At 40.8% G+C, this 14,290-nt stretch overlaps 1 protein-coding gene across 5 annotated transcripts; it reads left to right on the top strand.

The window, feature by feature from the left end:
* The first annotated feature begins 425 nt into the window (after positions 1-425).
* Positions 426-10,849, top strand: LOC117165179 (uncharacterized). 5 transcript variants are annotated; one of them, XM_076625796.1, is made up of 5 exons: positions 426-3,179; positions 3,568-9,083; positions 9,138-9,408; positions 9,543-9,743; positions 10,647-10,849. In XM_076625796.1, the coding sequence occupies exon 1, from the start codon at positions 1,084-1,086 to the stop codon at positions 1,957-1,959; it is 876 nt and encodes a 291-aa protein (XP_076481911.1). In that variant the 5' UTR covers positions 426-1,083; the 3' UTR covers positions 1,960-3,179; positions 3,568-9,083; positions 9,138-9,408; positions 9,543-9,743; positions 10,647-10,849. The 5 variants fall into 5 exon arrangements, with proteins under 5 accessions (XP_076481911.1, XP_076481910.1, XP_076481909.1 ...); XM_076625795.1 differs by having other exon boundaries at positions 3,568-5,241; positions 5,499-9,408; XM_076625794.1 differs by having other exon boundaries at positions 3,568-4,942; positions 5,023-9,408.
* The last annotated feature ends 3,441 nt before the right edge of the window (positions 10,850-14,290 follow it).

Consider the following 14,290-nt stretch of genomic DNA (forward strand, 5'->3'; position numbering starts at 1 on the left):
ATATGTATTTTAGCGTTGCTGGATCGGATAGGAATGTGAGATTTTCGTCGTATATATTTATGTCGGAGAGTATGTATCTTAGATTATTGGTTTGATAGAATTCGCACACATATATATATTTCTGACAACGTAACCTTCATTTCTCTAATAATACGATATTGTATGTTTTATGTATTCGTTAAACTATTAGTTTTCCACATCATGTATACTTATATTTTATAATTTGATAATTTTGTATTTATTGCATAGTGTTGGAAGCACTGCCTCTAATATTCACTAGGTTATTACATGTTCGGCATATATGTTTTATACTTATATGTAACTCTCCAAATTGATTGATTAAAATATGTTATATATATATATATATATATATATATATATATATATATATATATTCCTGGCGTTTCAATTATTTCACCCTTTTGTAGTTATTCTTATTTCCTGTTTTATTTAGAATTGTTTGTATTATGTATTTTATTTATTGGTTGGATCTGTTAATCGCCCTCGTTTGTTAATCCTTCCTTTCGTTTCGAGATGCCGCGTGTTCGTTTGTGCATTCAAATCCTTACGGGAGAGCGGGACGTGACAGTAGTTGTAGTTTTCGTGAGGAGATAGTGACTCGATGAACTTTGTGAACTCGTTGTTGTTGCGCTCTCTTATTTTGTTTTTTATTTCTTTTGTGAGTTTGTTTAGGTGTTTTTTGTCTTCTTTTGTTCTGTGTTTTTGCCATTTTGCTTTCGCTTTTCTTTTTTCTCTAATTTTTTCGAGGATGTCTAGTGGAACTGTTTTTGTTTGTCTGTTGGTTGTTTCAGGTATAGTGGTTACCCTTGCTGCTTCTTGGATAGTTTCTGTGAATGTTGTTACTGCTTGATCGATGTGTTCAGGCGTTTTCAGTGGGATGTTGCAGCTGATTTTGCTCTCTATTATTTCTTTGAATTTTGCCATTTAGTGGTTTTATTGCATAGCGTCTCTGTGCTGCTGTAAAGGTTTGTTTCCGTATGTAATTATTATGTGCTACCGCGCTTTAACCCTGCGATCGCGGGCGCCGATCCAGCCGCGTGGTGCTCGGCCGTTGACCTACTCATGAAGGATAACCCTCTACGGGACAGCGCGCTAGTTTCTGCGTTAAATAGTGCTCTAGAGGGTCGGGCGGCACACTGGCTCACGCAGATAGTGACCGGCGACGAGTTCACCTGGCCAAAGTGCAGGGAGCTTTTTATAACGCGGTTTGGTAGCAAAGAGACGGCGACGACGACGCTGATGAACACGCTCCGGGAACCACAACAGGAGGACGAAAACATGGCTGCTTATGCCATTCGCGTCCGTTCCCTCCTGGAGACGAAGTGGCAGAATGCCACTGTGGCTGAAATAATCAACGCTGTCGTTCTTAATCATTTGAGCCCACGAGACCATCGCATCGAACAGATAGCGGTTGGGAAAGACATCAAGACCAAGGACCAGTTTCTAGAGGAAATGAGAGCTGTCGCTTTCGCGAAGAGGCCGGCATCCCCGACGAGCGACCCGCCGACGGGCCCAGAAGCCAAACGATTCAAGCCTTCCGCTAGTCGGTCCAGGTGCCACTACTGCGGCGCTCTCGGACACAAACTGGCGGACTGCCGCAGGAGGATAAAGAGCGGGCCACCGAAGAACGCGCGACGCCCAGAAGGAGGTCGACCGGCTGCACCGTCCAAGGTGTTCTGTTTTAGGTGCCGCGGGGAGGGCCACATCGCGTCCGATTGTCCATCACCGCGGGAGCGGGCATCTGACTCCGACAATACCCGGCGAGTCGACGTTTGCGCGGTGGAGTCCCCAACGGGCGAATTGAGCCATCGGGGTGAGTCGTACCCGTTCTACTTCGACTCCGGAGCCGAATGCTCGCTAATCAAGGAATCCGCCGCCTCGAAATTTTCCGGTGAAAGGAAGATGGATATAGTGGTAATGCGAGGAATAGTTATCTGAAGTACGATATCACGATCGGTCGCGAGATTTTGAGCCAGGGGTTCGACGTAAATATCACGCGAAATAGCGTTGAGGTTTGTAAAACAAAGATAGTTAATACCTGTAGTAGAACCCCCGAAGCCGAGGTTGATATTAATGCGGTCGACACGGACGTAGTCGGTAGTGACAAGAGTCGACTAATTTCGGTTCTCAAACAATTCAAAGATTGGTTCATTACAGGCTTCCCCCGTACCCGCGTAAGCACGGGCCAGTTAGAGATACGGCTAATCGACCCTAATGTTACCGTGCAAAGGAGCCCTTACAGACTTAGCGAGGAAGAGCGGAGGATAGAAAATAGGCGAGCTGATTAGATCGAAAATTGTGCGACCCAGTAACTCACCGTTCGCGAGCCCCATCTTACTCGTGAAAAAGAAGGACGGCTCAGACAGACTGTGCGTAGATTTCCGGGCGCTGAACAAAAACACGGTCGCGGATCGATACCCCTTACCCCTTATCGCGGACCAAATCGCGAGACTACAAAACGCGAAATACTTCATCACCCTGGACATGACCAGCGGGTTCCATCAAATCCCCATCCACCCTGACTCGACGGAGTATACCGCGTTCGTTACCCCCGATGGTCAATACGGATACATCACGATGCCGTTTGGATTGAAAAATGCGCTCTCCGTCTTCCAGAGGGCCATCCTCCGGGCATTGGGCGACCTCGCGTATTCCTACGTCGTTGTCTACCTGGACGACGTCCTAATCACCGCCGACTCGATAGACCAATCACTAGAAAGGTTGCAAGTCGTACTGGACACCCTCGCGAATGCCGGATTCTCTTTTAACTTCGCGAAATGCTCCTTCCTGAAGACGTCGGTGCTTTATTTGGGATACGTAGTTCGTAACGGAGAAGTTCGTCCAAACCCGGGAAAGATACAGGCCCTGAATGCTTTACCTGCACCGTCGACCGTCACGCAGCTCAGGCAGTTCATAGGCCTCTTACTTCCGGACATTCATTCCCAAATTTTCACAAGTGATGAAACCCCTAGACGCACTCACCTCTAGTAGCAAGCATATCACTTGGACGGATCGGCACGAAAAGATAAGACAGAAGGTGATTTCCGTCCTGACCGACGCGCCGGTGCTAATGATATTTGACCCCAATCACACCATAGAACTACATACTGACGCCAGCTCGGAAGGATATGGAGCTATCCTGATGCACAAAGTCAAAGGTAGGAATAGAGTAGTCGAGTATTACAGCAAGCGGACCAGCCCCGCGGAGTCTAGGTATCATTCCTACGAGCTGGAAACGTTAGCGGTCGTGAACGCCGTTAAGCATTTCCGACAAGCTCCGTGCGGTCCTGTGATCCAACAACCCGAGACTCACCGGTGTACGAAATCGAAAACGATCCGTTGTGTCATTGCGGTCTGACCGATAACTCTCAGGGCGCTACTAACGCTCCGAATACGACTTACGCGCTACTAATCTTAGTTTCCTCCCCCTCCTCTTTTCCGTCAAATCTCCGAGCTGAGGTCCGCTGCGGAAATGGGCCCTTGGCTCGTCCGAATGATAAATAATGTCGGTCACATCGAGTCTAACGGGAAAACGCAATGTTTTAGTGGCACACGAGGACGCGTGACAGTCAGGATTGCCGTGTCGGAGAGGGAAGAACACCGGAACACCTAGAACTTGGGATAGTCCAGCAACAGGGTACTCCAGGGTCTATTATAGCTGTAGGCAAACAATGACAGTTAGCTAATCCGATTGTAATCGTTCGAGACTGGTGATGGTGAGCTTTGGCTCGGGGCGACGGCCCGTCGCCCAACGTAGCCGCGGTCGATGGGACGGGCGCGTTGTCTAGCAAAGGTATAGAGCGATAGTATGACCTCCAGTACAGGAAGTACCGGGCAGTAAAACATTCCAACGGGCCCCTCAGACAATGAATACCCAAAGTTGAGGCACTTGCGCGACACGAGTACCGCTAGCCCGAGGACCCGCCATAAAACCTAGGTCACGTCCGCCAATTAAGAGTTTCCTAATGGACAGGCAGGTTGGTCCCAAAAGCGACCGATGGAGACACGAGGGTCGGGCATCCTCGGGACGGGCACTGGGGCACTCTTGCTAGAGATCTGAGCGAGGAAGCACGGAGCGTCTTACGATCAGGAGCAGTGCACGTTTGAGTTCTACTAAGCATATCTATCACCCCGTCGGCCGCGTATTCGTAACCGAACCTGAGACCATCGTCGCCAGTACCGCGAGCATCTAATCCCCGGGTTGATCGCCGGTTCTGTACTCTCGATATTTGTGTTAATAAACGGTGTTTGCGTGATATCGCAACGATGGCTGCCCCTCAGGGCAACTCGCCGAACGCCCCCAACCTGATCCTCAATGCAACCCCGACATATATATAAATTTATTTTTACGTTCGACTTCTTCTTCTCTTTTAGTTTCACTGTAACAGGTTGCCGTTAGAACCGAAACTCAATTCATTTCCTACGATGGATTTTGTTGCCTTTAGATCGACGATCTTCTTGCCTTTAGAGTTTAATAATCGAGGATGATTCTAACGATCCTCTCTGTGTGGGACTCGTGTGATTTCGCAAGCCTTGCCCAAAGACGGGCAATATTCTGCCAACAATGGGAGGAGGAATGCGAAGATCAGTGGGTGGTTCAGTAGCTGAAAACACCGTTCGCACAAGCCGACACAGCGGACAACTCCTTTTTATTTAAAGGTTAAACGATGATTCTATCTTCGAAACCGTTCGCGAAAATAAAACGAGATCGATGATAGGAAGTTCTAATTCGATTCTCGAGGGCAACGAAATTATCAGAGAAGAAGGAAATTCTCAGAATGAATTCTCTTACCTTGAGGAGTAGGCGCTGTCTGGCGCCATTTACCTCAGCTGTTCCGTTGGTCGTCGAAGTTTTTACTGGGTTTATTACTTGAACTCGAATACAGTTTACTATCAACGTTTACTTTATTTATCTATTTCGGTACGGACAGAACAATTTACTGACTGGATTAATACCGCAATTACAATGCGCGTTCAAGATAAAATTTTCTTTTTACTTAGTCACGGCTCTCCTTTCTTGACCGAAAAACTAAAGACTCCGAAGCGCAAAGTACTATACAAAATTTCTAAAGATGAGCGCAATAACGAACGTAATAACGAAATAATTAACAAAAGTGAACAAAATAATTATAAACCGTAATAACGAAGATCGCAATAACAATGAACAAAGAATAATGTAATAAGAATATTCACCAGGATGTTAATGATGATCGATAGTTGGTGAGTATAATAACGATAATGTTAAATGAGTGAGCAACGTAATGAGAATATTCACCGGAATAATAAATGATAATTGAGCGTAATAATGTTCACCAGAATAATAATGTTAATCGCTAAATGATAGTTATCGAGTCTTTTCTGCTCTACGTTGCTTGCTTATTTATAATGCCATCCCCCACGGGCTGGTGGTTCGCTGGGGGTACGCTAATGATTATTTTTGCGATTTTGATGTTTCCCTTTTCTTGTTGTTTCCCTAGGTTTCGGTGATCGACCGTGTGCTTTCCCTGAGGAATGCTTGGTGTCGTATATGGTGTAGTGCGGTATTTTTATATAGCTTTTTATTGTGAGGTGTGTTTCTGAAACGAGTAGTATATCGATGTTATTGCTATACAGGAATGTTTTAGTTTCTAGGGCCCTTTGTTGTAGGCCGTTAGAGTTCCAGGCTGCTATTTTAAGCGTGTCTATTTTTATTTTTTGCTCATCATGTTAGTAAGTAATTGTAACATGACTGTTATCTGCTGTGTTTGCTGTCTGAGGAGTTCGTTTTGTTCGCTTATCATTTTTGTGAGTATTTCGGTGTTTTTTTATGGGATGTTTTATTAACTCTTTGATTTCTGTAGTACCGTTGCTGTGATTGTTCTGTTCTTGACTGTCTAAGGGTGACGACCGGTTGACTACTTGCGCGTAGCTTCGATTTCTAACGGTGTTGGTGTTAGTGTGGTTATTGTTCATTACATGCTGTGTATTTGGTGTTGACATAGATTCTGTGTTGTCCTGTTGCGTGTGGAAATTGTTGTGTGTCCTGTTTCGAGTCGGCGGAAAAAGTTTGCTTTGTAGTTGTTTTCTGACTACGCAGCCTTTGTAGCCGGCTGGGTGATTTCCACCGCAATTGTGACATTTTACGTCATTTATTTTTCCCGTGTGTGGGCAGTTTACTGTTAGGTGCTTTCCTGCGCATTTGACCCACACCGGGTTTCTGTTGCAGTAGTTTTTTGTGTGTCCATATTGTTGACACCGCATGTGTCGTGTAAAATTAAGATAAAAATAAGGAACTTGTTAATTTCCGAAAAGGAGATAAAGTTCTTTTTATTTTTTACTCAATTTATACAATTTTTTCGGTTCGCGATGATACACTTTCGATACTTGGATTAGTTAAGAATTTTTTTTAGACTGACTGGATGATTTTGAAGGGAGCGTTTATATTCTTCCATTCGTTGGAGTGGGAGAAGGTTTTGTTTATACTTAGTGTAAACTTCGGAGAACGGCTGGAGTGATCGAATGCCACTCAGGCGGCTGAGAACGGATGCTGACCGGGCGGTCACACGCGATAAGGCGTTCGGAATTTCGGTTTGTTATATAGAGCTGCTCGAATTTCGTCTGTGACACATGCATTGTGGTATATCTTTTTTATGTCTGGGTGGCTCAACTGTGATTATTCTTTTGAGATTTTTTTAATTGCAAATATTTCTTTGTTGTTACTTTTCGATTCTAGCTCTATTAGGAATAGCGGTAGTGGTTGCTTAGTGCCAAATCTGGTTATATTGTTGATCGTTCTTACCTGATGTCCGATCTTGGCCAATTCCTCGCATATTTTGTTTGTATTTGTTTTAGGGTGTAAACCTCTGATTACTGCTTTGTAGCTTTTGTCGGATTTGGGTTGGTAAGTATGATACCCAGCGTTTTTTCCCTTTAGCGCTTTTGTTACTTTCCTATGGATTTCTGAGTTATTAGTTTGTACTTTTACCTGATCCAATTTGAGCTGTTTAATGGTGTAGTTTTCTATTCCTGCCGTGCTGTTTAGCAGATCAATGAGGGGGTCTATTATTTTAGCGTCTATGTAGATTGGTGGTGGCTTGGGAGTGTGTGTTCTTGGTTTTTCTGTAGGGTCTGTGTCCATCTCTTCTTCTTCAGTGAGCTGAAGGAGTTTTGTGTAGGAATTTCTTGTAGCCATTGATGTCTTTCTGTTTCTGTGGTCCTCCTATCGTTTGTGTTTGTGTTTATTTTTCTTTTTTTGCTGGGAGTTACAGTCTTCCAGCTTTCGTTATGTTGTGGTAGATCCTTGTTGGTATTGCTCTTTACGTCGTCTTTTTGTATTATTTCCATCCCTATTTCTTTTGTATTTGAGCAGTCCTGTACTTCACTTGTTGTTTTATTTGGGCTCTGTTGGTCTACTGCCCTATTTATAGCGTATGTTTCTCCTTTGTTTAGTATTCCTATCGATGGTATTTTTTCCATCCTTGATTGGTTCTATTGCTCTACTCTTGTCGCACAATGTCGGAGCCACTAGATTTCACGTCCGCATAGCTCGACTGCTCGGGCAGAACTCGTTTTTGTAGGTGAAGTGGGTTTCCGATACGAGCATTACGTCGATTTGCTGGTGTTTTAGGAAGAGTTCTAGTTCAAATTTGTGTTGCGCTAGACCGTTGGCATTCCAAAGAGCTATGCGCCTTGTTTTTATTTTGCGTCGGGGCGTATTAATTTATCCATGATGATTGTTAGTAGCGATAGCAAATTATTTATTTGCTCCGATTGTTTCTCTATTAGTTTTTCAAGCCTAGAGACGTTGTCTGTGTTAGGTGAATTGGGGACGCTATTTTTAGAAAGATTCCTTTGGCTATTCGGATTATTTTGGATGCCTTGTACTGCTTGGGCATAGGAGGTTGAGGTGGTGATGAATTTGGTAGGACTGGGTGTTTTTTTGGTTGAGGGGATTGGGGTAGTCGTGAATTTCGGCGGGCTGGGTGTTTGGTTGGTTACCTCTTTTGCTCTGAGTTTAGGGTACCTGTTTGTGTATAGAGTTTTATAGGCTGAGCAGCCTTTGTAGTTGGCAGGATGGTCCCCTTGACAGTGGATGCATTTCGCTGGGGTTTCCGGTGATTTGGTGCACTGGTCAGTGGAGTGAGTGCCTGCACATTTAACGCAGCGGAAAGTATGGTTGCAGTATTTCTGCGTATGACCGTACCTTTGGCACCTTTTGCATTGCACTATTTCTTTTTCACAAGCGGTGGTTCGAATTGTACTATCGCGTTCATTAAGCGACTGATATTGTAGATTTCCTTATTGTTAGGCTTCACGTCTGTATGAATGTGCATTGTCGTAGACAACACGTTTGCGAAAGAAAGACATTTTCCGGGCAACCTAATATTAGGTTAAGTTTCTTTCGTTTTATGAGGAGAAGATAGACGTACAGTGTTTTTTGCTTTATATTATTTTGTCGAATTACGTACGACGTACGTAACGTGACATTTCACAGACTTGGCTTCATGTCTGTATGAAGGTGCATTGTTGTAAAAAAGCATGTTTTCGAAAGAAAGACATTTTTCGGACAAGCTAATATATAGATTAGGAGTATTCTGCCACGTAGACGACGATTTTCTTTCAGGTAGCTATAACAAAATTCCGTCTATCCTCATACTGACAGTCGTCGATCAAATGGAATCATGCAATAGCCACAATACGTAACTAGTGTAGGAATGTAGTGTAGTATCGTGGACGGATTGTTTGGGGGATGTCGGGTGTGTGTTGTCAGCGTTGTCATGGAGTGTTTTCAGCGTATTTAAAAAAAGAACCGTTGTAACGAAGTCAGTTAGTGACAAATAGTGATTGCATAAACATAGATTGACGGAGCTTCAAACGATATTGTAACAATCATACCGTTATCAAACCTACTAGCTCTATATCATTTTTCTACACTAGTGTAAAAAAATTGGCTGGGAAGGTAACCGCTGATACATCCGCGTGAATGGACGAAGAAAATTCTAAACTTTCTATTAGATATACCTTGGAACACGATGTAATTCATCACGATGAATTATGAAAGCACGTGGCGTGCCATTGAGCAAGTAAGCATATTGATATATACATATACATATTCAATTTAATCCAAGAAATATTAGAATTTTATAGGACACGAAGCCGCTGTTCAAATGGCAAACACGAGGCACGAAAATGAAGCAATCAAGGACTATCGTATCTTTGGAGTGTAAAGTGAAGAAATCGCTGGACCAAATGGTGAAACTGGTGAACCTGGAGGCACTGGCCGTGTCGGCAGACCACATTTTGCGTGAGATGAGATCTTGACGATATTTTCTCTGATCGACTGTGATCCTTATGCTATTTCGACGGTGTTCAGAACATCGGATAGACCAGATGGTGAAAATACCAGACGTAAGCAAATAACTGGCCACTTTTAATTGTAATTTCTAAAATCGGAATTCTTAACTGATGGATCGTGATCTCCATTTCCATCAATCAATTCTCCATCCATCCAATTCTTAGTGAAGCATTATTTTCTTTTTAAGATGTTAGCAAACGGTGAAATACAAGGAGGTAGAGCGCGCCAGTTTTCTCTGGAGAAGCTGATGGAACTGGCCAAGGAGAACAAGGCTATCAACGCCCCAAACGAGTGACCTCGGATACATCTTCCCGTAGAACCTGTACAATCTCTGTGTTGCCTAACAACGGCCCTGAAAGACCTAGTAATAAGAAAAAGCGTTAGATAGGTGTGGTCTTTTTTATCCGAAATTAATTTTCTGGCTATTCAGATATTCAGAAAAAAATGTCTTCACCACTCCAGTAAATTATAATTGCAATTGTGCGTCTGTATTGCGCTTGAATTAATTTTTTCATTTCGGCTGCAAGCCATAATATACAAAATGATATTAAGTGGCCGGCGATAGCAGCAAGATTGTCGTTGACTCACGCTACAATCGTTACAGTTATTAATATTAAATTAGAAATGGAAATGGGCAATATATTTGTTGTATTTTTAATTTTGCACCACTTTGGAGAAAGTTGCGATGTGTTTAGTATGTTATTTCGTAAATAAATGGTTAATATAAACTTTATTGCATACGTGCTTAAATAAAATGCAAATAGGATGAAAATTATTTCATAATTTTTGGCGCTTTCAAATCGGTCATACTTTCTTGACAATAAATCTTTTATTTCACATTTGTTCGTGAAGCGATCAATATTACAGAGCCAACTAAACAGTAAAATTGTTTCTGTAGTTATTAACAATTTATTTCTGTTTATTTATTATGTTACGTTCGGTGATTTTCTACCTAAACCCCTTTCGACGGCTAAGATTGCCACCAGATGTCCACACACCTTTACTTTGTATGTCCTACTGGACAAATTGTAAAATGTAAATAATTAAAAAAAAAAAAAAACCTTTACTTTGTAGCCTCAATAGTCTTAAGGATAGACTAATCTTGACATTTTCATAGTTAAGGTCCTTCAGACTAAACAAATATCTTTTATTACAAGTGTTCCTTAAAGCATTCCTTAGGCTTACTGTTCGTTTTTAAAAATCCAGAAGAAAGTTTATTATTTGTCTGTCAATTTAACCCTGTTGAAGTGGTTACCACTTCTAAGAAAACTCTACATCTGGTCTGTTTTAGTTTTCTCAAGCACTGAAGCCATCGACAGCGCGTAGACAAAAGACTGCGACGAAGTCAGGCCATAAACAGAAGACAGGCGACGTTGGCTTCGGGGTTTTTTCAGTTATTAGGTAACACAGCTAGCGTGCGGATCTGGACCAGCTCAAACTGTATTTTTACTTATTACACTTCTATTTAAATATATTTTTCTACCTTACAATTTATCCACGTGTTTTCTCTGTTTACACACCGAATAACCTCAACAAACACAAATAATAGAAAATTTGCAAATGGGGAAGAATAAGAAACAATGTATTTCTGCTATCGTTTAAATGACTTTTATTTAAACACAAAATTTTACCCTTATTATAAGTGAAATTGTATACTTATTTATTATTTCGTATGTAAATAAACTTCTGACCAACACTGCCGTGAAATAATGAAACACTGTGCTCGTGCTTGTAAATTTACATTAAACAAACTTGATAACCAACGAATAATTTACAAATGAACACAAACTTGTGGCGACACTCGACAACAATGTATATCGCCGAAGCAAAATGCCTAATGAGCCATCAATATCCCAACGGTCTTCTCGTCGAATGTTCGAAAAGAAGGCGTGCGTGGTGTCACGTAAAATAAAAAAAAAAGAAAATCTCAGATGAAAAGAAAAAATAAAATACAAAAAAATAAAAAGAGAATTTATTTCTAAACACTTGGTTTACGCTAATTACGATTTGGTTCTGAACTTCAGTCGTGACTTTCCAAGATGAAGATCTTACAATTTGACTTTTGATTGCATCTGTTTCTTTTTTTCTTCGTCACCCCTCAATATCCCCACTATCCGCGACCGTTGCCACGCGCGCCTTCTAGAACATTCGGCGGAAGGACCGTTGGGATATCGATGACTCATTAGGCACTTCGACGATACACATTGTCGCCGAGTGCCGCCACATCTTTATCTCCATCATCATTCCATCGGGCTTGAAGTGTGCCGGACGTGACAGTGGCAACAAACGCGTGGATAGTGGGGATATTGAAGGACGAGAGAAAGAAAGGAATCGAATCTGATCGACAGTCGAGTTCGAACCTGAAAGTGAGAAAGTCGTGTTGTAACCGCGCAGCGAGATTGACTAGCGAAACCGAGAGCGATACGCGACGCGGTCAAAAGAAGGCACTTATTAATAAATATATTGTTGACCTAAACACCGAGTGATTATTTAACGAACTACACCCAATATTACCTTAAATTTTAACGAAATAAATTTCCAAACAAGTAACTCTATCTTATTAACTAATTACAAATTGAGAAAAGATTCAAACCATTACACTTTTTGCGCTTTTAAGAAATACATCCGGATATTGAGCTTAGTCAATACTAAGATAGTAATAGATAATACAAGAATTGCAATCAATTCTTTTGTTTTCTTGTCGTTGCTCGTCTATTTATATCTTCTAATTTTACATAACAAAACGTGATTTATTTGTAATCTAATAAGAGAAATGTATCCTCCCTGCCTTGGCTAGCATTTCCTAATTTTAGCAAAAACTTCAAAGAGCTATTCAACGGGATAAATATCGGTTCGTTTAGCTATCGGATAGCTTTGGTAAAATACCAAATATTTGGTCTAAGATAGTTGGTCTAAGTCGCAGGTGAATGCAACAGCAATGTAGCAATGCCTCGTACGATTGGAATATCACGTTTTACATTTACTTTATCCTTGATGAGAGATTTGTTGCAATGATGGAAAGTAATTAGCTTTCAATTATCTAACAGACTTATCCGAGACTTATTTTTTATATTTTATTTTTTCTTTTCATCTGAGACAATTATCTGAGAATAACAGGTCTCACAGTTTTGCGAATTTGTTCGCTCTTTTTGTCTATTTCCATCCTCTGAGAAATGTAAACTTGATTGAAACAACTGATGTTTTTCGTTTCATGAGAAATAAAAGGGTGGGTAGAATACTTTGGTGAAACATCATCTGAATAGCACATTTTATAAGCGCAGATGAAGCTGGAAACGGATAATGATTCTTTCTCAAAACGTGATAGGCTTCTGGACTCACGGTGCTTAATATTATGACAGTACACATAGTTGCCACACTCTACGTTGACGCTTTTTTTTATCATTTATTAGAACATCTATTTGTTTTTGAATGAATGTCCTTTTCAAAATATTACATACATTTTGTTTGATTATGTTTTTGTAATTTGAGATGTTCCCCTTTCTAATCGATTTAATTTTATTTCAGCATTTTCTTTACTCCTTTTCTTCTATTACTCGTTTAAATCGTTTGTATCTTTCGTTTGACATTTGAAAAAAATACAAATTATTGAGAAAACTTTTTATTTTTCTGTTTATTAATGGGTTATAATAGTATGAAAATGTGAAAATATCAAATTTTATAGCACCTTAATTTCATTAGAATAAATATCTTTATTTATTTAAAGTAGATACTTTGCTATTTCTATACATAATTTACAAGGTAACGCTGTAGAGGTTTTTCAAATTTGCTAATTATTTTTATTTTAAAATAACAAATTAGCCGCAAATTTTCGCACAAAATCGCGTTTTTCCCTTCAAAGTGTTCCAAAAAAGTGGAAAATCGAAATTTCGAAAAAACCTTCGCAGCGTTACCTGGGGAAAACTATTGCCTAACGAATGAACTTTAACTTTTTGATTTCTGATGATCCAGCACGAAGTTCTGAGGGGCACTGCAATTATACTTTTTTCCGAGACACGTCCGAATAATTGCTGCCATTGCCGTATTTTTTAATATTTCTCCGTGAAAATTTTATACAATATTCTTCGAATGTCATACTTTAATGTACTATTGGTTTTAAAAAAGAAATTTTAACTGTATCGTCAGAAAAAATTCACAAAGACATGCCTTTTTTTGTACGAATTAACCTTACCCCCCTCCCCCCTTAAGAGCGACGTTCTACATCAGCATACATAACCTGTACATAACCGTCGCTCGGCCTTAGTTTTCGAGATATTTGCAAAAGATTGTTGCTACTATCACATTGAACCTTGCCCATATATGCATGCCCATGGCAACGTACGTGTTCGCATTCTACGTCTACTTAACTATTGCTTCTAAAAACACATCGCTGCAGCCTGCAAACAACTCCTATAGCGCACAAACATTTCAATATTTCTTTCTTTCTTTTACTAACCTGAAACTACTTTGAAAATGGAAAAAGGATCTTTTAGACGCATAGATCTGACATGTGTTGACAGCCGCTATTAAATGGTAAACAAAAGAAAAATGAAAAATACTGACCAATCCGGCTGTCGTGAAGAAGTTGGCTATCACTTGACATTAATATCATTTTGTTCACTAAGACAGTCGAATTGTAAAAAAAATAATCCATATCCAATACAGATAATAAATATTTTCATTTTTTTGTAACAAGGTTTGGGCTTATGTAGATTGAAATAGCGAGCGTCAACCTCTGTGAGTGTCACACGCTCAGAAACAGTAACAGGGCAGACAAAACATCCTGCATGCCACACCATCGAAACAATAACCAAATAGTAACAGAATAGCCGTGTCTGATATACACCCGACGATAATTCCTCCAGAGGGACCAAACCTTAGTATAAGAACCCTCCCAAATCAGCACTCAGCACTTTTTTTGTTATAACACTCTGAACC

Source organism: Bombus vancouverensis, chromosome 17 (genome assembly GCF_051014615.1).
Source record: "Bombus vancouverensis nearcticus chromosome 17, iyBomVanc1_principal, whole genome shotgun sequence".
Lineage (NCBI taxonomy): Eukaryota > Metazoa > Arthropoda > Insecta > Hymenoptera > Apidae > Bombus > Bombus vancouverensis.

Excerpts from the sequence above, each read along its gene's own strand:
- LOC117165179 (XM_076625793.1), top strand. The coding sequence starts at position 1,084 with ATGAAGGATAACCCTCTACGGGACAGCGCGCTAGTTTCTGCGTTAAAT.